General features: G+C 53.8%; 1 protein-coding gene across 13 annotated transcripts in view; it reads right to left on the bottom strand.

The window, feature by feature from the left end:
* Positions 1-4,401: 4,401 nt before the first annotated feature.
* SLC25A25 (solute carrier family 25 member 25) overlaps positions 4,402-25,120 on the bottom strand; it is a 38,036-nt gene continuing 17,317 nt past the window's right edge. For 3 of the 13 annotated variants that reach the window (XM_082470621.1, XM_082470624.1, XM_082470627.1), the window contains exons 2-12: positions 16,546-16,672; positions 16,367-16,454; positions 15,647-15,682; positions 15,273-15,384; positions 13,900-14,058; positions 12,105-12,257; positions 11,657-11,764; positions 11,390-11,557; positions 10,669-10,819; positions 10,448-10,557; positions 4,402-7,505 (exon numbers count right to left, since the gene is read on the bottom strand). In XM_082470621.1, the coding sequence (XP_082326747.1) occupies positions 7,323-7,505; positions 10,448-10,557; positions 10,669-10,819; positions 11,390-11,557; positions 11,657-11,764; positions 12,105-12,257; positions 13,900-14,058; positions 15,273-15,384; positions 15,647-15,682; positions 16,367-16,454; positions 16,546-16,672 (1,395 nt within the window). In that variant the 3' untranslated portion in view covers positions 4,402-7,322. Of the gene's footprint in view, positions 7,506-8,482; positions 10,558-10,668; positions 10,820-11,389; positions 11,558-11,656; positions 11,765-12,104; positions 12,258-13,899; positions 14,059-15,272; positions 15,385-15,646; positions 15,683-16,366; positions 16,455-16,545; positions 16,673-19,307; positions 19,593-25,120 lie in introns of those variants that run through there. The other 10 variants (XM_082470629.1, XM_082470632.1, XM_082470631.1 and 7 more) reach the window with 8 other exon arrangements.

Genomic DNA, 25,120 nt, shown 5'->3' on the forward strand with positions numbered 1-25,120 from the left:
TACCGTTTTTCCTGTGCTTACTAGGTGTCAGGCCTGGGTGAAAGGCTCAGTGGGCTTTGTGTCCCATAACCCCTGGGACACGGCCATGGGATGTGCAGCAGGGAGGTGCAGAGATGGCCCAGGGTGCAGGTCCAGTTCTGCTCCGCACTGACCGTGGGGCTCTGGGCAGGGGCACCCCTCTCGGCCTGAGCCTCCTCATCTGTCAAATGGGCACAATGATGGTCCCCACCTCAAGGGGAAGTTGTGAGGCCTTGATGACAGGATACAGGTCAAGTGTGCAGAAGGGTGCCTGGCTCAGCAGGGGCCGGGGTTGTTCCAGTCCTGCTCTGGAGACCAGGAGACGAGGGTCCAGAGGACACAGTGCCTTCCGGGGGCCCCTCTGGCAGCAGACAGCCACCCAGGGCTTCAGATCCCAGGCCTGGCACTTCATGGTGGGAGGGGGCGGATGCTGGGACAGGGGTCTATAGAGAGAAGCGGCTCTGGGAACGAGGCAGGGCTGTGGGGTCCCTGTTCTCCTAGTTTCAGCAGATGAGGGGCACACTGGTCTGCCGAGGTGGCCCTGCAGAGGCCGGGCAGGCAGCCAGTGAGCTGAATTCTACCTCCTGGGCCCTCCCTATTGTGCAGTGACTGGGCAACCCTCTCAGAGCCTCTCAGGAGAGTTTAAATTTTTTCTTTGTTAATTTTTTTTAAAAAAATTATTTATTTTATCTATTTATTTTGGCTGCGTTGGGTCTTCGTTGCTGCGCGCAGGCTTTTCTCTAGTTGCGGCGAGCGGGGGCCACTCTTCGTTGTGATGTGCAGGCTTCTCATTGCGGTGGCTTCTCTTGTTGCGGAGCATGGGCTCTAGGCCCGCAGGGTTCAGTAGTTGTGGCACGCGGGCTCAGTAGTTGTGGCTCGCGGGCTCTAGAGCGCAGGATCAATAGTTGTGGCGTACGGGCTTAGTTGTTCCACGGCACGTGGGATCTTCCCGGATCAGGGCTCAAACCCGTGTCCCCTGCATTGGCAGGCGGATTCTTAACCACTGTGCCGCCAGGGAAGGCCTGTTAATTTTTTTAAAACATAAAAACAATTCATGGTCTTTGGAGACTTCCTTGGCAGTCCAGTGGTTAAGACTCCGTGCTCCTAATGCAGGGGGCACAGGTTCGATCCCTGGTCGGGGAACTAAGATCTCACAAGTTGCACGGTGCGGCCAAAAAAAAGAAAAAAATTCATGGTCTTTGTATTAGCAAACATTCACATAAGGTAGAAGTGACAAACACTCTGGAGGCAGACAGTGTCATTTTGGGAGCAGTGGCCTCGGCTTCTGCAGGGCTGTCTGCCACCTGCTTGTTTTTGTTCCCATGGCGAGCATCTGTCCTTGTCACCGTGTCACACTGGCTGGGTTCATGGCTGCAGAGTGCTCCTTCCTCTGGGAGGAAGGAGAGAAGCCGAGGCCTGAGGCCACACCAGTCTGTGGGATGAGGAGATGTGGAAGCTGCCTCCATGGGGCCAACAGGTGTTGAGGTCTCCCGAGTCACCGCTGTGTCCAGGATGCAGTTCCCCTTCACTGATCAGCCTTTAAGTCCAAAGGCGCCTTTGCTCCAGGGACCTGCGATGGCCTGTGGACCCCAGAGCCTCCCTCAGCAGGGCAGGAACTAGGCCAGGAGCGCCACGGGGCTGCATCCCTGCCCCCCTCCCCACTTTCCCTGCTCTTCACAGATGGCCTTTTCCTTGTCACCCCCCGGGGTTACGGTTACTTGGTGCTTTTCCAGCTGCTCAAGGAGGCCGACTCGCCTTTCTCTGTCTCAATCCCAAATTCCCCAAAGGGAGCATTTGATGTGACCTGCTTGGGATAAGGCGTCCACCTTCAGTCCATGGCACCGTGGCCCGGGGAGGCTCTCACGTCCCACAGCCCCACCCTGTGCTCCCTGCCCTTTCTGCTCCTACTGCTAAATCCAGTGATCGTGTCTCCCAGCCTCGGCTTCCTCTTGAGGCCTGGTCTGGCTAAGGAGACGCCAGGGGCAGGCCAGACCCCAGCTACTCATCACCACCCCTCTCCTTGTTTTCACAGAGATGTTTTCTTCTGCCTTTGCATTTCTCAGAGGAGGCTATGGTTGATGGCAGAGCCATGCTGGGGATAGGGGCCTGACTCCTGACTGGGGCTTTATCCCTGGGGCTGCGGCAGGCAGAGAGGAGCCTGCCCACACCCTCCTCACCTCCACTAAATGGTCACCTTGATGAAAAGTCACCTTGATGAAAAGGACTGTGCTAACTAGACCCATTCTCTGTGACGGGCTGGAGAATGGCCAGTCAGTGCAAGGCCACCACGGGGCACTGAGTCCTGCTTCTGTCACGGAGTATTTCCCCCAGAGGTGACAACCTTGCCTCAGTTACCTTTTCCCATAACCAGCAGAGGGTGGTAGAGAATGCAAAAGCCCTGTAGGGGACGGCAACAAGACCTGGTGCTGCCACCTTGTGGCCAATTCTGGGATCGCATCTTTGGGCCATCTTCATTTTCCAGGGACTCTATTTACCCATCTGTAAAATGGGTTTAGCATGCAAAGTGCTGAAGATGGGTAGGTAGGAAAAGTCACACCTTTCAGGGGAAAAAGCCACAAGCTAGGAACCCTTGCCCCATCTTGGTAATGCTCGGGTCATGGCATGTGCCTGTGGGCATTGGTAGCAGCAGAAGGCCTGAGGTGGGAACTCTGCAATTGTTTGCTGTGACCTTGGGCAAACCCCATCCTTGCCCACCCATGGGCAAGCTCTCGGAGGTCAGTTACCATTCATGGGGTTGTTGAAATCAGGGATGGGAAGGTTGCACAAAGTTGATGTGCATTGTTGATGTGTGAGGGGTGTTTTTCTGCAGCCGGTGGGGTCTGCTGTCTCTTCTCAGAACACACTCCCTGCTGTTTCCTGCTGGGCTCCTGGAGTTCACGGCCAAGTGCTCCAGGAAGTAAGAAAGGAAGAGAGTCGTGAGAATGGCGAGATCCCTCCTCCCTGGGAGTCAGGGAGGGCTCCCTGGGGAGAGCAAGCCACAGCAGGGGCTTTAAGGATTAGGATTCTGGTTTACTTTTTTAGTTAGATTATTAAATTTAAAATTTTCATTTTGATTATGCAAGTAATTGTTCATTGGCATAAATAGAGCTTGCGGATAAGCAAAAAGATGATACCAATTATTCACAGACCCATCACTGAGATTTAAAAATTTAAATATCAAAAAATTAAAAAGTTTTGAGACTTCCCTGGCAGTCCAGTGGTTAAGACTCCGCGCTCTCAATGCAGGGGGCACAGGTTCGATCCCTGGTCAGGGAACTAAGATCCCACAAGCTGCGCGGCACAGCCAAAAAAAAAAATTTTTTTTTTTGAGAATAGCCTTCTAGTTATTTTTTATGTAGTCTGCATATAGTGTGTATGTGTGTGTGTGTATATATATATATATATATATATATATATACACACACACACACATAAAATATATTTATATATATAATTTATATTTTATGTACAATATTTATATCTAACAGTTAAATGGGGCCTATTTTGTGGCAAGCACCATTTTAAACACTTTACACATATTACCTCATTTTATCCTGTCAACATCCCTATGAGGTAAGTACAAATTTTCCCATTTTACAGATGAGGAAGCTGAGGCATCAGAAAGGTTAAGTGAATTGCCTGGTGTCATACAGTAAATGGCACAGGCAGGATTTGAATCGAGATCTCCTGGCTCCAGAGTCGATGATCTTAATCACAATGTCACATTACTTCTCTCTCTCTAGATACATATTTTTTAAAATAAAAATTCAGATCACACAGTAGCTCCTCAATCACATTCCAGATCAGTAACTGTTATCCCTCACCATTTCTAATGACTGTTCCACAGTATGCCATGCTCCACTGGACAACTCTTCCCTAATTTTTTTAACCAGTCCAATGGGAAGGATGTGGATGGGCAGAAGTGTCTAATGGGGAACAGGGCTGGTAGTGGGGGGACAGTGTGGTGTGGGCTGAATAATGGCCCCCAAATATATCCAGGTCCTAATCCCTGGAACCTGGGAACGTTACCTTACGTGGTAAAGACACTCTGTAGGTGTGATTACATTAATGATTTTGAGATGGAGAGATTTTCCTGGATTATCCAGATGAGCCCTAAATGTAATCACAGTCTCTTTATAAGAGGGAGGCTGAGGGAAGTTTGACTAAAGAAGAGGAGATGTGAGAACAGAAGTGAGAGGTTGGAATGATGCCAGGAAGAGGTCGAAAGCCAAGGAAAGCAGCCGGCTTCCAGAAGCCAGAAGAGGCAAGGAAATGAATTCTCCTTGAGAGCTTCTGGAAGGAACCAGCCCTGTGGGACACCTTGATTTCGGCTCATTGAGATTGATTTTGGATTTCTGGCCTCTAGAACTGTAAGGGAATAAATTTGTGTGTGTGTGTGTGTGTGTGTGTGTGTGTGTGTGTGTGTGTTTGGCTGTGCCACGCAGCATGCAGGATCTTAGTTCCCTGACCAGGGATCGAACCCGTGTCCCCTGCAATGGAAGCACAGAGTCTTAACCACTGGACCACCAGGGAAGTCCTGCTTTTGTGTTGTTTTAAGATGCCACGTTTGTGATGATTTGTAGCAGCAGCCATAGGACACTAATACAAATGGTACAGACCAGTGTAGTCAGGGAAGAGAAGCGGCTACAGGGAGCCAGGTGACCCGGGACAAGTCCCTTGCCCTGTGTCAGTTTCCTCCTCCCTAAAATGAGGGGCAGGGGTTGGGCTCTTTGGTGTAGCAGGGGGCCCCCACCCTGGCAGGCGTGGGTGGAGCCAGCTCATGGGGCTTTCACAACTGCCGTGGGGAGATAATGTTTGGTCCTCGGCCACAGGGACCGTGCTGAGCAGCGATAGCAAATGGCCCGAAAAGACTGTTCCTTTGTCTGCTCCCCCGCCAGCCTCTGTGTTATGGGACGCTGACAGCAGGAGAGGCCTAGGCTTGCCTGGCCCCTGGGGGCTGGGGTGGGCCTCTGGCCTTCTTGCTTCCTTCCTGCACTCCTGCATCACTCCCCTCCTGCTGGCCTTCCCACCCAGCGCTGGCCAGCCTCTCCAGCCACTATAGCTGGGACTCGCTGGTCTGCTTCTGCTTCTTGGCCCTGGAGGGCAGGGACCAAGGTCCACGCCTGGGCAGAGGGGCCCGGCAGGCAGGCTGTTCCTCTTCTCACCCTTCCCCTACATTCCAACCCGCCCAGACCAGCGAGATGGGGACTGGGGGCAGCCTGGCCAGAGCTGAGGTTGAGAACAGGGCTTCAGAGTCAGCAAAACTGGTTTGAATCCCGGCTCAACATGTGCCCTCTTTTGGGGGGTGGGGGAACGCTGTGGCTTGTGGGATCTTGGTTCCCTGAACAGGGATCGAACCCGGGCCCTCAGCATTGAGAGTGGGAAGTCCTAACCACTGGACCGCCAGGGAATTCCCAACATTTGCCCTTTGTATGAACCCGGAGGAGTCCCTTCCAGCTCTGAGCTGTAAGGCAAATATTGTGCCCATCTTGCTCGTGAGGAAACTGAGGCTCAGAGAGGCATGAGATTTGCCCAAGATCACACCGCCAGGTGCCAGGATTCAAGCACAGGCCTGCCCCACTTTTCCCCGGTTCTCTGTGGCCTCCTGCCCAGGAGAGCAGCCAGACGCCAGGTGTCACCCACCTGAGGTGAGGCAGGGAGCACCTGCCCCTCGGTGAGGGTCCCTGCGGGTGGGTCGTGGCGTGGTTCCAGGCTGCCGGGCATGCTCTGGGGGCAGCGGCCCCAGCAGAGCCCGCGGCATCTTCACCCCCAAGCATGCAGCGCGAGTGGGGTCCTCTGACCTGCCTTCGAGGCCGCGTCACCTGCTCACGGTGAGGCCCTGGGCAAGTCCCTTCCCCTCCTGGAGTCTTAGTTTCTGCCTCTGTAAAATGGGGACATGGTGGCAGCAGTACTTGTGCCCTGTGTGTGCAGAGCCCCAGCTGGCGCTCAGCGATGGTGCTCCCGTGACTTAAGAGATGAGATGAGATGAGAAGGTCTGACTTCAGAAAGGAAGCACGAAGAGGATGGGCCAGATCCCACAGTGGGAGCTGCCCCCACCCCCATCCCATGCCAGAGATCCCAGGCCTCCTCACCAGGGGAAGGAGGGAGGGGGGACTGGAATGAAAAGCATTTAGGGGAAATCACTCTGTGAGTTTGGAATCCGGGATGGGGCAGGGGAGCTGCGAGATAAAACTCTTTATTAAGGACCGGCCATTTCCGTTTCCTGTCTCATTTCAACTTTCCAGCAGCCCTCCCAGGCTCGTCTGGAGGTAGGACGGAGGTCTGAAATGCGTCTCGCTGGGCTAAAGTCAGGGTTGTCAGCAGGGGAGCGTTCCTTCCGGAGGCTCTCCGGGACTTGGTCCTTGCCTTTTCCAGTTTCTAGAGGCCGCAGCATTCCTTGACTCAGGCCTCCTTCCTCCGTCTTCAAAGCCAGTGACCTCGGGCTGAGTCCTTGCCCGTCTCCCCGCCTCTCTCCCTGCCTCTGTCTCCCACGTGGAAGGATCTTGTGACTACATTGGGTCCCCCTGGATACTCCAAGCTACTCTCCCTATTTTAAGGTCAGCTGATTAGCAACCTTAATTCCATCTGTGACCTTAATTAGCCTTTGCCATGCCACCTAATTCACAGGTGGTGGGGATTAGGACGCGGCTGTCTTTGGGAGGGGGTATAATTCTGCTTCCCACACCACAGAATATTTGGATGGGTTTTATCCGATTAGTAACTATTCTTTAAGCATGTAGTGGGTGCCGGGCACCTACTGGGAACAGCAGTGAGAAAGCCAGCAAGTACCCACACCCTCTAGTTAGCGGGGAGAAGTGCAAGGGAGAAAAACAAACGGGGTGGGAATGAGCTGGGCTGCGGGGTGCAACAGGACTGCCATTGGAAGTAGGGTGGCCAGGGACAGCCTCTGTAAGAAAGTGACATTCGATTAAAGACTGGAAGGAGGGATGAAGGAACAAAGGAAGGAGGTTGGCTTGGTGACACATCAAGTGTCACCCACCTCAGAGCACCTCCCAAAATTAACTTCTGTGCTGGAGAAGCCCCACTCCCAGCTGGAAGGAACTGAGGACCTGGGAACCTAGGACCCGGCCACCGTCCCAAGAAGCAGCCTGGACGGGGTGGGGGTGTGGGGGGGATGACCAACTTGACAAGACCCAACCAATGGTTGGGAAATGGTTTATGCCCGTTACCCTGGTAACAAGCTGACGCAAGTGGCATATTAGTTTCCTACGGCTGCCGGCAGCCGTAACAAATCACCATGAACTTGGATGGCCGAAAACAATAGAAATGAATTCTCTCACAGTTCAGGAGGCCAGAAGCCAGAAATCCAGGTGCCAGCAGGGTTGGTTCCTTCTGGAGGGTCTGAGGGAGAAATCGTTCCTGCCTCTCCCCTCGCTCAGGTGGCTGCCTGCAATCCTTTTCTTTTTTGGCCGCACCCGAGGCTTGCGGGATCTTAGTTCCCCGACCAGGGCTCGAACCCGCGCCCCCTGCAGTGGAAGCATGGAGTCTTAACCACTGGACCACCAGGGAAGTCCCAATCCTTGGCATTTTTTGACATGTCGATGCGTCATTCCAACCTCTGCCTCTGTCCTCACGTGGCCTTCTCCTTGCGTGGTGCTCTCTTGCCTGTCAAGATTTCCCTCTTTTATAAAGACACCAGTCATTGGACTTAGGGCTCACCCTCACCCAGGATGACCCCATCTTGACTTGATTACATCTGCAAAAACCCTACTTCCATATCAAGCAACATCTGAGCTTCCCAGTGGACAAGAATTTTGGGGAGACACTGTTCAACCCAGCACAAGTGGTATACACGTTTCACGCAAGGGCACACTTCTGTGTCTCCCTACAGCCTCTGAATGCCAGAGCCCCCTGGCACGTTCCCCATACAGTCCCCCACCAGCCAGTGGCACCGAGGGCTGTCAGTGGGGGGATGGGGACTGGGGTGTCGAGTTATTTAATGAACATTTCACTGAGCACTCTGTGCACTGGGCACTGCCTTAGGTGCTAGAGGTACAACTGCAGACACATTCCCTGTTCCCAGAAAGCGAATAAAGAATGTCCAGGGGGGCCCTCCATCCAGCATCTCTAAGTCAGAAGGATGGGCAGGAGCCAAATCTGAGGCTGGGGAGGGGCAGCCGGTGAAGTGAAGAGAGGCACAGTGGTGTCTGGAGGTGCTTCAAGCAGGAGACAGGGATCAACTCTGCTCGACATGGGCTGAATCAGGGGAGGGCTGAGGAAGGACCAGACTCACTATCTCCTGGGGCACTGGAGACCTGTCAGAGCACCCCAAATCCAATGAACATCCATCCTAAAGAGGGGGTGCCTCCAGAAGCCCACAGTGGGTAGCTACTCTGAGGGGTAGCTTTCTCATGTTCTCTCATGAGAAAAAGGGATTTGTAGTCTAACATGTAAACAGCCCCATGCCACCCAAGCCCAGGTCAGGAAAACCATGGCTCCGTCATCAGCTCTGAAACAACTTTATTAGAAGGCTGTTTTAAATGACAACTTCCAATTCTTTCTTAATTTGCTTTGTCACCAATTCCAGTTATAACTCTATTCATATATAACAATAAAGCTTGCATTGATCTTTGCATCCTATTTAAATTGTCCTCATCAGGCCGTTCCGGTGAATGGAAGTGTGGCTGTGCAGTTGCACGTTGACCAGCATTACTGAGCAGGGGTAGCGGGGGGCCCAGGACAGAGGGAGCCCGCTTCACGGGTACGGGTGGGGAGCCGGCCGCCCTCTCCTCTGGCCCCCACCCCAAACTCACAGTGATAGGCACCTCACTGCCTTGTCTTTCAAAAAGGGCGAATAAAGAAATCCCTCCCAGTCCAAGAAATGATTTGGATTTCCATCTTCAACAGGGTTGAGATTTCCCCCACTCTTCCTGCCCCCTGATCAAACCCTCAGATCCTAAGGCTTCCTATTCCTAGGTGCTGGCCCCGCCCTGACCTGCCAAAGGACTGTCTCTCCGTGATCAGGGCTCTTCTGCCTTCTTGCCTTTCTTCTGTCACCAGTTCCGAAAGGAATTTCTTTGGACAGACGTGGTGCAGCAGCGAGAAGGGTCACTCCCACGGCCCCCTTCTGCCTCTTCCCACCCCACCTCACAGGTGTTGGGAAGGTGCAGTCAACCAGGAACATAAATATGAATAAAAAATGAACTTGAAAATGACAGGCTATTAATTAAACAAATCTATAAAAATAGTTAGGACATAACTCTGTTCAAATAAATACAAAATAAATAGGCTCCAAGCAGTGTGATACGTTGCATCAGTGGAATGTGAGGCTGGTCCCACTTTGCCCCAGTTGGGATTGGACACGAATCCCCGGGGCGTCAGAAACAGACTTTAACGCGGTCAGCCAAGCCATTGGCTCTCTTTGTCTTCCCCCTGGAAGAACAGAACTTGTACATTTGTCCAGCTTGTCTTTCTGAACAAAACCCTTTTTCCAACAATACATAATTAAGGCCTTGAACACCTTTTCCTCCTCTCACCAGGGCGTGCAGACTCAGGGCAGAAACTGCCCTTCCTGCTTCAACACAATGCCCACTGCCCTCATGCCAGCGGGGAGGGAGAGGGAGTTGGTTCTGAGCTGGTGCCAGTGCTGACAGAGGCCGGGGCCAGCTCAGAGCCCCATGAGCCCCCCAGCAGCAGGGAGCAGAGGCCCTCTGGGTTCCAGGACCCCTGAAGCCATGCGCCAGGACGCCAGGCAGCCTTGCCCTCGTCATGCACACGGGCATCCAGGTGCCCGTCTGCGGGGCAGCTCAGAAGCCAGACTCCTCCCTCTTCCCTGCCAGTGGCTGCGCTGCCGGCTGGGAAGTCGGGCCGAGGTCAGGTAGAACTACCCTTCCCCACGGACTGGGCGGAGAGGAGCAGCGTGGCGGGGGGAGTGGGCTGCGGGCCCTCCTCCTACCGTTTAAAACAGCAGCAAGGAAGGAAGCAAGGTGGGCCCGGGGAGGACGCTCAGCAGGCCCGCAGGCGCCCCGCACCAATGGTCTGCCTGCGAGGACGCGATGGAAGAACTAAGCCAGCCTCCCAGCCCAGCTATTCGGCAGGCAGCACAGGAAATGTCCTGTCCCCACGCACGCGAGCCTGTGTCCTGCTGAGCCCTGGACCCTGAGGAACACCCACAGGTCTTCCCTGGAATGGGCACGAGGGTCAGCCAGGGCCAGCAGGACAGACCCAGTGGGCCTGCCGGCTCTGCCCCCACCCCTGCAGGTGCATCCCAGGGTTTTCACAGCTTGGCTTAGGTCAGCTTAGTGTTGGCACATTCACAGAATGAGATGGCTACACATCCCGGGGCTGCAGGCCCAGGATCAGCGAGTCCGCGGGCGGGCTGGCCTCCCTCCCGTCACCGCGACTGCACGCCCAGGGTGATCTTCAGGTTCTCGTACACCACATAGCTGATGCTCACGGCCGGAATCACCTTCATGAAGTTGGGGGCCAGCCCCCGGTACAGGCCGAAGGCCCCCTCGGTCCGCAGGATCTGTTTGAAGAGGCTGCTCATGGTCACCTCCGGAGCGCCCTCAATGGAGGCTGCAGGGAGAGAGGTCGCCCGTCAGGGGCCTTTCGCCGGCTCCTTCCTACATCCCAACCTGCCCGGGGAGATGGGCCCCTGGGGACTGACTGGCCTAAGACCAGCCTTACCTTGGGCCTGCATCCGGGTCCTGACCAGGGCCAGTGGGTAGCTGGCCAGCTGGCCACAGGTGCTGGACATGGTGCCACAGGCCAGGAGCACAAACACGCCAGGGTCTGCGCTGTTCACTGCATAGCGCTGCAGCCAGGCATTCTTGAGTGTCTGAAAGGGCAGAGGGGGGCGGGGATGAGCCAAAGGGCCTGCAGGCCCCAGGAAGGAAGGGCTTGTGAGGCAGTGAGAGACTGGGGGGCTGAGGGGACAGTTATCGGATCCACACAGGAGGCGTTGCCCCATCACATGGGATCCGTGAGGCCACTGTAACCTGATTCACTTGGCCTGGGCCGGCCTGGGCTGGCCTGGGGCTGGCTGGGCTCCCGGCCTGCCTGCCCTTTGTTTCTGCTGTCACTGGGGATTTCTGGATAGGATGGGGAGCAGGGATGACGCAGGGGCAGCTCCTCCCTTCCCTCCCCCGAGAGCCGGACTCCTGTGCTCCAGAGTCTGCTGGGGGCCCAGGGAGCCCCCAGGGCATCGTGCTCTGTAGATCTGCCTGCCAAGCCCCTGGGGGTACAGAACCTGGGGGCTGCCAGGGGCAGGCAGTGTGATAGGAGACCCCTGCAATGGACAGATGAGTCTGGAAGGAGACAAAGGGGGACGGAGGGGTGACACATGGCCAGGAGGGGGTTTCTGAATCTCTCCTGCTGCTCAAGGGGCCTGAGTCCTCTAGGGCCTCACCTCGTAGACGGCCAGGTCTATCCCAGCGTAGGGGATGATCCCCAGCATGTTGGGAACGTAGCCTTTGTAGAAGGCGGCCATGCCCTCTCTGGCCAGGATCTTCCTGGCGCAGTCCAGCATGCCCGAGTACTGGCCTGTTTTGCGCAGGGCCATCCGGGTCTTCAGGACCTGCAGAGCCCAACGGAAGCGACGGAAGTGTGAGCCCAGCCCACTCCGCACCCTCACCTCCACACGCACTGCCCGCCCCAGGACCAACATGGCCCTCACCTCCATCGGGTAGATGCTGCTCTGGGCAATGGCCCCTGCCAAGGACCCTGCCACAAGCCTCTCGTGAATCCTCAGAGTCTCTTGGTCACTCCCAACGAGACGCTTGATCTGGAACAGGGAGCAAACAGACTGATACCCCCCAGAGACCAGCACACCTGCTCCTGCCCTGCCCTTCCTCCCGGAGCCTGTCAGGTTTAGCCGAGACCTGGTGTCCCTGGCACTTTTGATGCTGCCCAGAAATGGAAGGAACTGGCCCCCAGTGGAACTGGTTGGTGGCAGAGCTGGGGTCAGGCTCAGGCCTTCCCACCCCCCACCTGGCCCTGCTGTCCCTCAGGTACAAGGACTGGTTCCAGGTTCCAGGGAATCAACAGGGCAGGGACCTCATTCCAGGGGAAGCTCAGGAAGCAGCTGCTGATGGGCGACTCTCCCTGGGGAGCTGGGTCCTCACCTGTTCATAGGCCATGAACTTGATGGCCGACTCGGGGGCAATTTTGAGGACGTTGATGCCATTGCCGCGCCAGAGTGATTTGGCCCCTCCTTCTCGAATCATCTGGGTGAAGCCACCCACGATGCACATGTTGTTGCTGCGGGAGGCGTGCACCTGGGGGGGAAGGACAAGCGGTCAGAAGGAGCTCAGCGGCCACAGGGCCACTGTTGCCTGACAAAGAGCCAAGATCGAGGTTGGCAGGCAGGCTCTGCCCTCGTGGTACTCTGAGGCCAGCTCGGTACCCTGAGAGTCTAACGTGGCTGCTCTAGGTCCCACTAGATTCTGCTGTGCACCTGCTGGTGCCAACCCCATGCTAAACACCTCCACAAGGACTACTTTAAAAAAAGTTGAGCTTTTTGGACTTCCTTGGTGGCGCAGTGGTTAAGAATCTGCCTGCCAATGCAGGGGACATGGGTTCGAGCCCTGGTCCGGGAAGATCCCACATGCCGCGGAGCAACTAAGCCCGTGAGCCACAACTACTGAGCCTGCGCTCTAGAGCCCGTGAGCCACAACTACTGAGCCCGCGTGCCACAACTACTGAAGCCCGCGCACCTAGAGCACGGGCTCCGCAACAAGAGAAGCCACTGCAATGAGAAGAAGCCCGCGCACCGCAACGAAGAGTAGTCCCCACTCGTCACAACTAGAGAAAGCTCATGCACAGCAACGAAGACCCAACGCAGCCAAAAGATAAATTAAAAAAAGAAAAAAAAATTGAGCTTTTTATTATGGAAAATTTTCAAACATATATAAAAGTATAGAGGATTACATAATGAGCTTCCATGAACCCATAATGAGCTTCAACCATCATCAAACCAGCCAACTGATGCCCCACCCCCCATTAATTTAAAGCACATCCCTGGCATTTTGTCATTTCACCCAAGGACAGCTTTTAATCTCTACAGCATTCCTGGGGATTCGGTTAAGAAAAACAAACTGATGAGGCAATTTGTTCGAACCCCTTAGTTTCCAGAGGAATAGAAGTCCTGGGGGTGAAGTCTGGGTCACCCAGCTGGGACGGTGGGACCCCGGGTCGGGTCCCAGGCCCAGAGCTCCTCTCCCCGAAACACTCGCCTCCCTGATTCAGCACCAGAAGGGAGTTCTCATTCTTCCATACATAGGCCTCAAACCGAGGCAGGCCCAGGGGGCGCTGAGGGGGTAAGGAAAGGATGACGCCTTTTCTGAGCAGGGTTCCTGGCACAAAAAGTGCCAGAACGCAAGTCAGGGGACAAGGGGGTGACTGGCCACTGTTCAAAAGACACTGGAGTCCACTGGTGTGTCCTCAGGCAGCTCGATTTCACAACCTTTCTCCCGACTTGGGTTCAGCATAAGCTGAACCTGCCCTGTGGACGTGGAGTCGGGTGCCCAGCCAAGGGAATGGTGTCCAGGCCAGATGAGGATCCGCTTGCACTGCCCCCCACGTGGTGGCCTATGTAAGGTGCACCTAAGGAAACAGGTTCCTGCCACACCCCAGTTCTCACTGGGGTCATCTGCCCCCAGTATGGCCCTGTAATGTGACTCCTGGCTTAAGGGCCTCAGATAAAATTAGATCAGGCCACCTAGGCCAGGATCTAATGTGCAAAAGACCACCTAGGCCAAGATCTAATGTCACCCTTGTCTGAGCAATAATTCCAATCTGATTTACTGGGTTAGAAAAGTATGGGCCCAAAGCAGGGCCCCAGATAAGGGAGGGGAAACCAACCCACCAAAGAAACCCAAGGTGGAAACCAGGTGGCTTGGGGCCTGTTTTCCTGCGTACCTGCATGAGCACCTTGAGTCTGTCCAGGGGGGCCGTGCAGGTTCTCGATACGGCCCCCGCCCCACCGCCAGCCACCAGGTGTCTCCACCACATCCCCGTCTGCCTCTCCTCCACCGTGAACTCGTCGGGGACCGTCAGATTCTCACCCACGTCAAAGATCTGTGAGGAAGACCAACAACGATAAATCTAGCAGGCTCCCGAAGCTTGTGGCAGAACTGCCGGCAGACAGCTAGGTCCACAGCCTTCTGCCGCCTAGAATGGACCCCCTACCCCTTCGCTATGTGGAGGCAGCAAAGCTCTGAGCTGTCTGTGGCCTTGGAGAGGCCCAGGTTAGAACTGAGAGCACAGCTGGAAGAACGCAGGTAGAAAACCACGCGGACAGCCCTTTTGGGCACTGCCAGGGGCTCCTGCAAGAACAGCTTACAAAGGCATTTCAGCTGAGGATCACCAGGCTAGCTGTACTGGAAGGTTCAAGTCAGGGATAAAAATTCTTCTGAAACCCGATGTGTAACCAGATCACGTTGGCAGAACATTATGCAAGGCTTCTGCAAACACGAGAGGGTTGTGCTGCCTGTGTAATGCCCTCTCTCCCAGGTGGCCTCCTGGCTCGGCAGGCAGAGCCAGTTCTGCTCCAACCCTGGGGCTGCAGGCCAGACCCACGGGGCAGCGGCTCCTACCCACAGAGCGTCCACCTAATTTCACCCAATGAAGATGCCAGGCGTCCCCTGAGGGCACCTCGGGAGACAGAGGAGGAGGAGCACCTGTGGCCTCCTCTTTTGGAGTCGACGGTCCAGGATGGATAAGACTGCCACCAGGGGATACTCAGCAAGGACCAGCAGAAAGGGATGCTTGTGCATGAAGGGGGCTCATGGGCAGGGGGTCAACGGGGCCACTACCGGTGAGGGTGCAGAGCTCTGTGTGTTTCTGACCGGGGGTGAAAGAGCAGTGGGGAGGTATTCGTTTGCCATAGAGAGAAATGACACAAAAAATGGGGTGGCCGGGGGGAGAAACTGAAGAGCTCTGCTACTGGATCTCTACAGAGCAGCCCTCGGGAGGCTTTGGGAGAACAAGGAGGCTCGGGGAGAGGGTGCTTACAGTGGACCTTGAAGAACAGGCAGCACATGGGGACAGGAGAGCATTGTTTCTAGCAGAGGGAGCCCCGTGTTTGGGGCATGGGCGGGCCGTTCAGGTTGGCTGGCATGAGGGAGATGGAGGGAGCATGTGGAGGGCTGGCAGAGAAGTAGACAGCCCTGCCATTGAAGGGGAGGTGGGCTGGGAACCCCCACCAGGATGGGGGCTAATGCTGGGCGAAGGGGACCCCATGAACGGACGAGGCAGAAACCGCCTTCCGGCCCCGGGAGCACGGGGCTCACCGTGGAATGCTTCCAGTACAGGATGATCTCAGGGATGTTTTCCACGGGATGCAGGAGGTGATAGTCTCGCCACTCGTTCCAGTCGATGGTCATCGTGCCATTCTTGTCCATGCTGCAAGACAAATGCGTGGGTCGCCCAACTGTAAACAGGCCCCATCTGTCAGCCGCACTTCCCACCTCCAGGGGAGCCGAGGGCAGGCGCGTGGCCACCAGGAAACCACAGAAGGCGCCTCTGCCCTGGAGGAGAAAAGGCCAGGTGGCTCCACATCCCACCTGGCACAAAAACGGGATTTAAGGGCCCACGAGAACCCCGTTCTGATCAGGCACAGAGGTCAAGGAGGGAGGTGGTCCCGAGAGTGACAACGGATACTTACTAGGTGACAGGGCCCCAGAAGTGGCCCGTTCGTATTCTGACAGACAGACAAAGGAGGATGCAGAGGAGAGAGGAGAAACAACACAAATAAGTGCTCTGAGCGGAGGTTAGTGATGCAAGCACATGCCACGGCACAGCACGAGGACGCACCCTCCACGCGGAGGGGAGCGAGGGCCAGAGGCTGCCGTCCCTGACCAGCTGGCTTCGGGCCCCTGGGACTTGGGGAGGCTCGGGAGGACAGGAAGTGGCTCTGGGGCTGTTCTGTGCGAGTTCCCAGCACAGCAACGATGCCAGTCCCCAGGACCACCCCTGGCCTGCGGGATGCCTTTCGGGGCAGCACATCTGAGCGTTGTGTTAAGAGGAAGTTCCCCACAGTGGAGGGCGGCCACGTGAGCCCTGCCCCTGCACGACCGGGCAGAGAAGGGTGTTCCTTGCTGGCCTTTCACCTACTGAAATCCCCCACTAGTCTTCTCTCTTAGCGGGTGGCTGGCGCTCAGGTACTCTGCCAGGTGATCTGTGATTCTACCACCGGGAGCTTACCAGGAACCCGGGGAGCGGCTGGTCTCTGGGAGGGGTTACTTATTCATCCCTTCCAACCACCAGAAGCCAAAGTTCACGGAAACAGGGTCAATACAGTGAACGGCACGAGGGAGTGAGTCCAAGAAACTTTCTTTCGTCACACTTTTGTTAAACCAGACGCAGGGGCTGGCTAGGCACTCACCTCTTGAGGATTTTTTCTGCCTGCTGTTCAGATATCTTGACTCCCAGGTCCCGCAGGGACTGCATGATCTCCTGCGCGTCGATCCGTCCTGGAACAAAAAAGGCCGTGAGCCGGGAGCCAGCCCTGCGGAGAGGCCCAGGACCGCTGGGCCCACCGCTGGCCCCGGGGGCAACGCTCACCATCATTCTTCTTGTCCAAACTCTTGAATACCAGCCTCAGTTTCTTCTCGTGATCTTGGAGATAATGGACAAACTCTTCAAAGTCTAGCTGCCCATCGAGGTCTTTGTCGCCAGCTTGTACAATTTTCTATAAAACAAAAGTGAGGTTTTGTCCTTCAGCTTTTCCTGTCCCTCGTGGTGTCCCGTTCCCAGGAAACAACTGCTCAACCGTGAACAGAGGTGGCCCCATGACCCGAGACACTTCCCCTCCTCCACTCCCAGGGCCACCACCACCTGGATCCCCTAGGGCCAGCCAGAATCCAGCCAAGAGCCTGCCACGTTTCCCTCATGAGCAAAGAGGAAAAAGAGCCCGCAAGAGGAGCCCTTGACAGAGGCCGGCAGCGGTGGGCTTGGTACTTCCACCAGGCCAGCTGCCCGGCTCCCCTGCAGCACTGTCCCTGGTGCCAGGTCTCAGCACCACATGCTCTCTGCCCAAATGTGGGGTGGCCCTGGAGCTCCAGATTCCATCAGAAACTCTGCAGCTTGCTCTTTTTATCCCTAAAAGTGGCACTGGCCCAAGAACAATTGGGGGTGACCAGGGTAAAGGTACAGGGCAGAGCTGGCCCCTGCCAATGCCTGCTTGGCAGAAATACTGCCAGAGAGAACTCTGGAGGATGGAGAAGTGGTAAGAGCAATGGGAACTGTTCTTGGGCCTGTGCTTGATGGCGCTGCCTGTCTCTGATCTCAGGGGAGCCAGATGCTATAACCAACCTCAGCTCCCTTAACCAGGCACTGAAAAGCAGGGCAGCTCCACTTAGGAATAGTTCAGTGACCCAAGGAAGCTTTAAGAGACCCTTTCCTTGGCAGTGAGGTTCCAAAAATCTGCGCCTGCCCTTAGAGATGAGCTCTGTTCAGCAGCTGCAGTCCGTTTTGGATGCTCAGCAACTGGAACTTTTCCACAAAAGCACAAGCACTTGGTTTGTGCCCGGGGTCCTGCTAAATGCTTTATCTCTAGTAACCCGCTGAATCCTCGCAAACAGCCCTAGGAGGTGGGTACTATCATTTCCCCCATTTTCCAGAGAAGGAAACAGAAGCTCACGGAGGTTTAGTAATTTATCCAAGGTCGCACAGCTAGGGAAGTGGTGGGCAGGATTCAAGCCAGGCCTGTTGGACTCCAGAGCCACCTCCCTATAGGGTCTGCTGCCATTCTAAAGGTTAATCTCAAGAAGGTGGGGAACATACATGAGTCACTCCAACCCAGCAACACCCCAAAACCAGGACCAAAAATCTCCTAAGGAAAATGGTTATAGTCTCCCTGTGTTGCCCAATTCTCTCAGCAAGAAATACCGTCACTATCCACAGACCAATGTGGGTTTCAAAGTCTTCTGAGCCAGTGGGTTTGGAAATTGATGGACCATTGGCTAGCTGGTCCTCTCCAGATACTGTGTCACCTAACATGATCCAAAGAACAACTCAGGGAGGGTGTGGCTGGAATGTGAGACAGAGGCTGGCACGTGTTCTATCAGCTGTCTGGAGTTATGTTAACTTCCTGCAGACATTTGTGCTCTCCACCAAAATACAGATTACATATAGGTTAGCACCCTAGATTTATGAGAGGAGCGGAAATAGAATCTGCCTGTCATTTAGAGAGGAGGCGAACACTAGGCACGAAGCTCGCTGGTATCTGTGTTGCTCTGGCACCAACGCGATCCGTGTGCCTTGTTGGGGTGGGTGCCCGTGATACAGAAAACTCAAGGACATGCTCATGCAGCTGATTTCAAAATATTCTAAGTCGTTGCTTCTACCTCAGTCCTGTCTCCTTCCTAGGATATGCAAACCACCACGCCCTGCACACCATCTGACCTTCACTGCCCTCGTGAGCACTGGGGGACAAGCACAGGATCTGATTAATGGAGAAGTTGGGGTGTCCCTTTAGGAGGCAGGCGACCCCCCTCAGACTCTGTAGCTGTTTCCCCATATTTAAAATAGTAATGGGGCTTCCCTGGTGGCGCAGTGGTTGAGAGTCTGCCTGCTAATGCAGGGGACGCGGGTTCGAGCCCTGGTCTGGGAAGATCCCACATGCCGCGGAGCAACTGGGTCCGTGAGCCACAACTACCGAGCCTGCGCATCTGGAGCCTGTGCTCCGCAACAAGAGAGGCCACGATAGTGAGAGGCCCGCACACCGCGATGAAGAGTGGCCCCCGCTTGCCGCAACTGGAGAAAGCCCTAGCACAGAAACGAAGACTCAACATAGCAATCAATCAATCAATCAATCAATAAATCTTTAAAACAGTAATGATTTCTGCTGCCTCCTGCTCCAAAGAGACGCCTAGGAAGGTCCCCTCACCCCTGCCCGTTGGTTTGTTTCACCCAGGGCACAGCCCTGTCACCTCCAGCCTCCGCAGCCACGGTTCCAACTCCTGGGCCTCCAGTGAGGGGCCTCTCCCCTCCCCTCCTGCCCTCCAGCTCACAGAAAGCAGCTAGACTGTGCCCCCACTTCCTGGCCCTGCACTACTTAGAACCCCGCCCTCCGCAAGAAAATTCCTTTCCATCTCCCACAAGTGCCTTCCCTATAATTCCAGCCTTCCTTGGAAGTCACATGAGAGCCAGTCACTCCCGTGACGTACGTAGCCCTTTAGCCGCCTATAGTTATGCGACAGCTGGGGAAAAAACTGGCACGCTTAGAAATGGGGGGGACCTTTGAGGTATGCGCACCCTCTACCAGCTCATCCATTCACTCAACTAACACTGATGAAACGCCCGCTGCCTTCCGCGGTACAGACCTGCTTCCACTGGCGGTAGGTGGAGAACTCTTGGGAGGGGATAAAGACACTGAGTTTGAAGATGGACTTCAGCTCGGCGGGAAGCCCCTTGGACTCGAAGTACTGGAACTCGGTCTGGGCCTCCCCGATGAGGGGCACGTACAGGCACAGGCAGAGCATGCTGGCGGGAGCTGTTTCAGGCGGCGTGGATCCCGGGGAATGCTGCCCGGCCCAGCACACTTGCACAAGGTACGCTGGGACGCAGCTGTCATTGGCTGCCTCCGCCCTGTCCTTTCACTTAATTGAAAAAAGTCTGCTCACTGTACCTCCCGCCCACAGCCAATGAGCACAGAGCCTGGCAAGGAGGCGTGCGTTGCCCGAGTGCAGAGGGATAAAGATCAGGACTGACGTCACCTGCTCCCCAGTTAACCCTTCGGAGACGGGCAGAGCATTCTGCCCTGCCCTGGGATCTGCCCCAGAAACCTTCACCCTCTGGCTGCCAATCCCTCCAAACAAATAGCCTTTGGCCTGTTTTTCCACAAGGTCCCCAAATGCGTCACACAATACAGTGGTTTCTCTCCTTGGTAAATCATTCCCAGCAGAAAAATAAGTGGAGGTAGAGAATGAATCAACGCTCACCTGAAACGGCCCCGTTTCGTTTCGCTGTGAGGGTAGAAGTCAGTGGTGGGCGGGGGGCGGGGAGTAGTCCTGGAAGTAGCCCCTTGGGGGGTGGGGAGGGGTCTTTCACTTGCAGGGGAGCTGCCCCTCAGCCGGCTGCCTGGGCCACACGGCCTTCCAGGCACAGCTCTGGCTGGCTCTAGTGACCTTCCCCAGGCCACCCTGCACATGAGCACCCCCTCCCCTGTAGGCTTTGCCTGGGGACCCCACAAGCACCGAGAGGCTGAAATGATGGGGGCAGGAAGAGGACATTCTAGGCCACAGGTCACTGTGCCGGGGCACTCCGCAGCAGCACCAATCTGGGGTCAGCCTGGGCCTCACTTAAGATCCACGGACGTGGTCTTCAGAGCCCACATTCATTCAGGACACTCTAAAGTTCAGTGCATCGGAGCTTTCTGGCCTACAACTGTGCTGCTCATTACTTTTATTTTATTTTATTTTGCCACGCCACGCAGCATGTGGGATCTTAGTTCCCCGACCAGGGATCGAACCCGCGCCCCCTGCACTGGAAGCGTGGAGTCTTAACCACTGGACCGCCAGGGAAGTCCTCAATTTTAAATAAACTAAAATTCAATGAAAGTAAAAATTCATTTCCTTGGTCGCATGGCCACACGTTATTTCCATCATCACAGAAAGTTCTACTGAGCAACACTGCCCTAGAATGTCCCTTTTAGGTGAGGATGAGAGGAAACTTCAGGTCTTGGAGAGTCAGGATCTGATCTTTATTTAAGGGCCATCCTGCCACCTCCACCTCATTCCTTCCCAAGGAAGGTGTCAGATTCGTGCTGCAGAGGAAGAGCCCACGTCACAGAGATGAAAAAGGAATCCGTCTCGCCGTGTTCCATCTACAGTGCACCACTTCCTAATATAGACGAAACCTCGCGACCAGGATGGATTAAAAACAGATGGATATCATTTGGGGATCCACCAAAGTAAAAGGAACTTCTTAAATTCACTAAAAAGCTTTTGGTTAAGAACTTGAAAAAGGTTCTGAAAATAAGATGCTGATGCATATATACATCATTATGAAACAGATTTTAATAACTTATATGATATTTCAGCCCTTCTAAAAGAGATCTGATGGTGAGTCTGTAAAAATAGGTCTTGGGCTGTTTCATCCATCCACTAGGGAGGATCCGATGAGGTATCCCGAGGCAGCTCAGGATTATTCAGGCAAATTCCTGCCCAGCCTCCACCTAAATCCATGAGACTCAGCTGTCTCTTAAGCTACCCAACCCAGAATGTCCTGCTTTAGGGCTATTTTTCCGTACATCTTATCTCTACTGCTGGGGTCCTGAAGGCAGGGCCCTTGTACCTCACAGAGGTGCTTGACATAAGCAGTTTCTGAATGAATGAAGGAATTGTGCTTGGCAGGCCTCTGAGACCCCAAAAAACAAACATGACCACTCTTGATGAAGACCTTAGGTTTGGTTTCCCAAGTGCCAGCAAATAGAGTCCTCAGGGTATTTTGTCCACCTCAACTCAACAAGATACTGTATTATTATTTTTATTTTAAAGGAAGTTCACATTTATAAATAAAAGAGCTGAATTTTAAATGCTGATCTTCCTTTTTAAAATTATTCATGATTGCTTCTGAAACGAAAATAAATTACACAGATCTGTTGAAGTGTCTCATTTCAATGACAACTGCAGTCCTTCCAATACAAAATGGCAAATATTTTGACTGAATAAATAAGTTGTTCAATTGGAGATGTTCCTTTCCTACTAAACTATGTTTTTCAAATAATGTTGGTAAACATAATTGTACCATTGAGGGGTTTTTTTGGTACCATTGAATTGTATGATGTATTTACAAGACAAATCTGAGAAGAGATCTGAAAACAATACCAAATGAAAGTGAAATCAACACTCAATATATAAGGAACAATTATTAAAGCATTATCAAACAAGGGCAACTATCTTCTAGAATAAACAGAATGGAATGTCCTTGAGTATAACAGAGCTCATTACTCTACAGACCAATGGTATCACAGGGCCAGGAAATGTTCTCTGAAGAGTTCTGCACGTGCTTGTCAAGACGTTATTTTACAATGCTTACATTAATTCTATTCCAATGTTAATCTTAAAAAAGGGCTCCAACGTATTTCTATTTTGCAACTGTGTTTGAGTCCAACAGAATGTCTTCATTGGACAAACGTAAACTGGCGTTTGCTTATTTATTTAAACCACCCATCTTCCTGAGTTGCATAGGTCATGCAGAAACTCTGTTGTCACACAGAAACCTTTACTTCTCAGTTGAGCCAACCTCCAGGCACCTGGTGTCCAAGGCAAATGCTCTCTCCCTGGAATTACAGACACTGGGCCCCAGAGGGGCCCTGGGGTCATCTCTGAATCTCTGAGATGAAGAAACAGACCAGGAGAGGCCACCTGGTTTGCCCGGGCCCCAGAGCCAGCTGGCGGAGGCTCACCCAGAGCCTGGCTCCTGTTACAATGGCCACTTAAAACAGCATCCAAGCCTGACACTGCCATAAAGAGATTTTAGAATTCAGCTTCCAAAGAACACTTGTCAGCCTGACCCTGAGAATTACAGTGAGCAGTACCTCACATGGGAAGGCAGCAGTTGCGGGGGAGTAATTTTAGCCTTAGCTAAAAAAACCCACAAAAAACTGTATCTGTTACAGCTCTGAACACATACGTGAGAAATACAAATAAGGAAGAAGAATATGGTAGGGCTCAGGACTTCCCTGGCGGTCCAGCGGATAGGACTCCGCGCTTCCGCTGCAGGGGGCACAGGTTCTATCCCTGGCTGGGGAACTGAGATCCCGCATGCCACGTGGTGTGGCCAAAAAAAAAAAAAAAGTTCATAAAGCAGGGCTTGTGCTCCGTTCCTGATGTTTCACACCAGCTCCCGGTGCTTTTGGATCCCCGAGTAAAGTGCTCTCTCCCCCTCCTGCCATCGACACGTCTTCTCTGCTATCTTTACCTGTTCTAATTTTGTGACCCAGATCTACTTTTGTTTCCTTTCTTCCAATGTCCATTCCTGTAACAACTAGTACTCAGAAACAATGGCAGCCACTCCAGATGCCTTAGAATTCAGTGGCATTCGATTTCCCTTAATCTGCTAAGTAGCAGTTCCTCTCACAAGCATCTTCTCACCCTCAGATCTGCACATGCCCCCACCCCACCAGCTTTCCTTGTTCTACCACTGTTTCATGCCAAAGATTCCCATAAGTGCCGGAATACCATGAGTAAGAACAGGGCAGGTAGAGTACCTCTGGGAGTGTGGCATTAGCTCATACAGTATTTCCACCGCCCCACCGCCCCCCGCCAATGACTCAGACCAAGCCAAAAATATTAATATATTGCCAGCAACCAAGCTATTCTAGCCCCACCCACCCGTAAGGCCCTCGAGCCTCATTTGCTGCTGTAGCCGTAGTGTCATTTGATGATCGGGTTGCCATGACAGCCCAGTGGAGCCGGTTTCCAATGAAACCTGCCTGCACTTGGCAATTAGACACACAATGAGCAAAATTCTCTGAGCTTCTGAGAAGACGGCCCCTCAGGATTTGAAAGCTTGAATGCCGCTCAGGGCACCTCCCACTCCAGACTAATGGCTTTCTTCTCCAACTTTAGATCGACTGTAAGACAAAGATAAAGGGGGAAACTGGAACAGTTCCGACAATAAAAGCTTGCGGGAACCTGACTCACCAGCAGACATATTTAAGAGAGAAGTGAGAGTCGAACAAAGCAGCGCCACTGGGAAACTGAGAAGGCTGAGAACCAAATTGAACGTCTCTACGAGGTTTCCATGAGGTTGTGGCAGCGTCTGCCGGAGAGAAATGGCGAGCCAGGTCCCACCGGCCCGCGATCCCAACCTCCAACTCCTACCTTCCAGAGCAGCTGCGCTGGAAAAGGACGCACGCTGCTGAAACACTCTTCCAGTTCTTAGTCTGTCTGCCTTTAAAGGGTCCACACCGCCCAGATGTGCTTTCTTGCTTGTTTCAAACCAAACCAGCTGACGCACCTCCCTCTTGGGGCTCCCCACACCCCCAGGCAGCTGATCCATCTCCCTTCTGGGGAGAAGTGTCAGTGAGAGGTGTGGGTCTCAGGTTCAGCCTGCCTTGCTCCCGATTCTGTAGGCCAGGAGAGAAGCCGTTCAGAACAGTCCTGATGCCAGGCCAGCCCAGGGGGAGGGCTGGCAAGAGGTGCCAGTCGGTGTGAGTCTGGGAAGTGGAGCAGTTAATTATTAAAGTCAAAAGAGGGTGAATTTAAAAGGAGCCAGCCAGCCCCTTAAGCCCTTGACCATAAGGCAAGCAGGTCTGGAGATAAAAGTTCCTCACAATAGATAACGCCACGGCCATTTCCGAGCTCCTGTAAAATGATCAAAAAGTAGAAAGCGACACCTGTCACATCTCAGGCACAGTACAGATGCCGAGACCTCTGTCGCCCCAGATGAGCCCATCACAGACTAAGGATTCTCCTCAATGCTTAACCTGAAACCACTGCAAAAGTTGTTGCATCAAAAGTCCCTCCCACTTAGCAAAGGAAAAATGAACATTTCTTAAATGCAGTAGTTCAATTCAGCAGAACCTTTTGTGGACTCTACAGTGTGCCACACACAGGGCAGAATCTCCTTCCTTTTTCCAGTTGATTTTTATCCTGAGAAAGGAGAAAAGATTCAAAATAACCAAGCCTCAGGAGGTGAACAAGGTTCTTCTACCACAGGCAGGAGAAATCACAGCCAAATAGCCTTTCTGTTCTAATCCTGAGAACTCGACTGGTCCCATTAAAAACGGCTTTCTTAAGGGAAGGTGAGGGCAGTACATGGCAAAGTTCCAGGTAGACTGAAATGAAATCTCACCTCTACCCCTTCTTAACTGTTTAATCCCTGGCAAATTACTTAACTTTTCTGCACCTCAGTTTCCTCATCTGTGAAATGGGGGTGCTACCACTTACCCTGGTTCTTGTGAGCTTCAGATGACATAACCCACGCTCAGGGCACGAGATGGATGGAAGGCCCCGGCGCTCAGCAGACCCGCAGACCCGTGAGGAGCACCGGCCTCCGCGCACTGAGACTCCAGCCTCCACTCTGCCTTATCGCTCCCTTTCTCCCAGAAAGAAAGGCAAGATGGGTCCCCTGCCCACCAAGGCAGAGGGTCTGACCTTTGGGATGCAGGGCAGGCTGGTCCTCCCCA

Source organism: Balaenoptera physalus, assembly GCF_965194825.1.
Source record: "Balaenoptera physalus genome assembly, chromosome: 7".
NCBI lineage: Eukaryota > Metazoa > Chordata > Mammalia > Artiodactyla > Balaenopteridae > Balaenoptera > Balaenoptera physalus.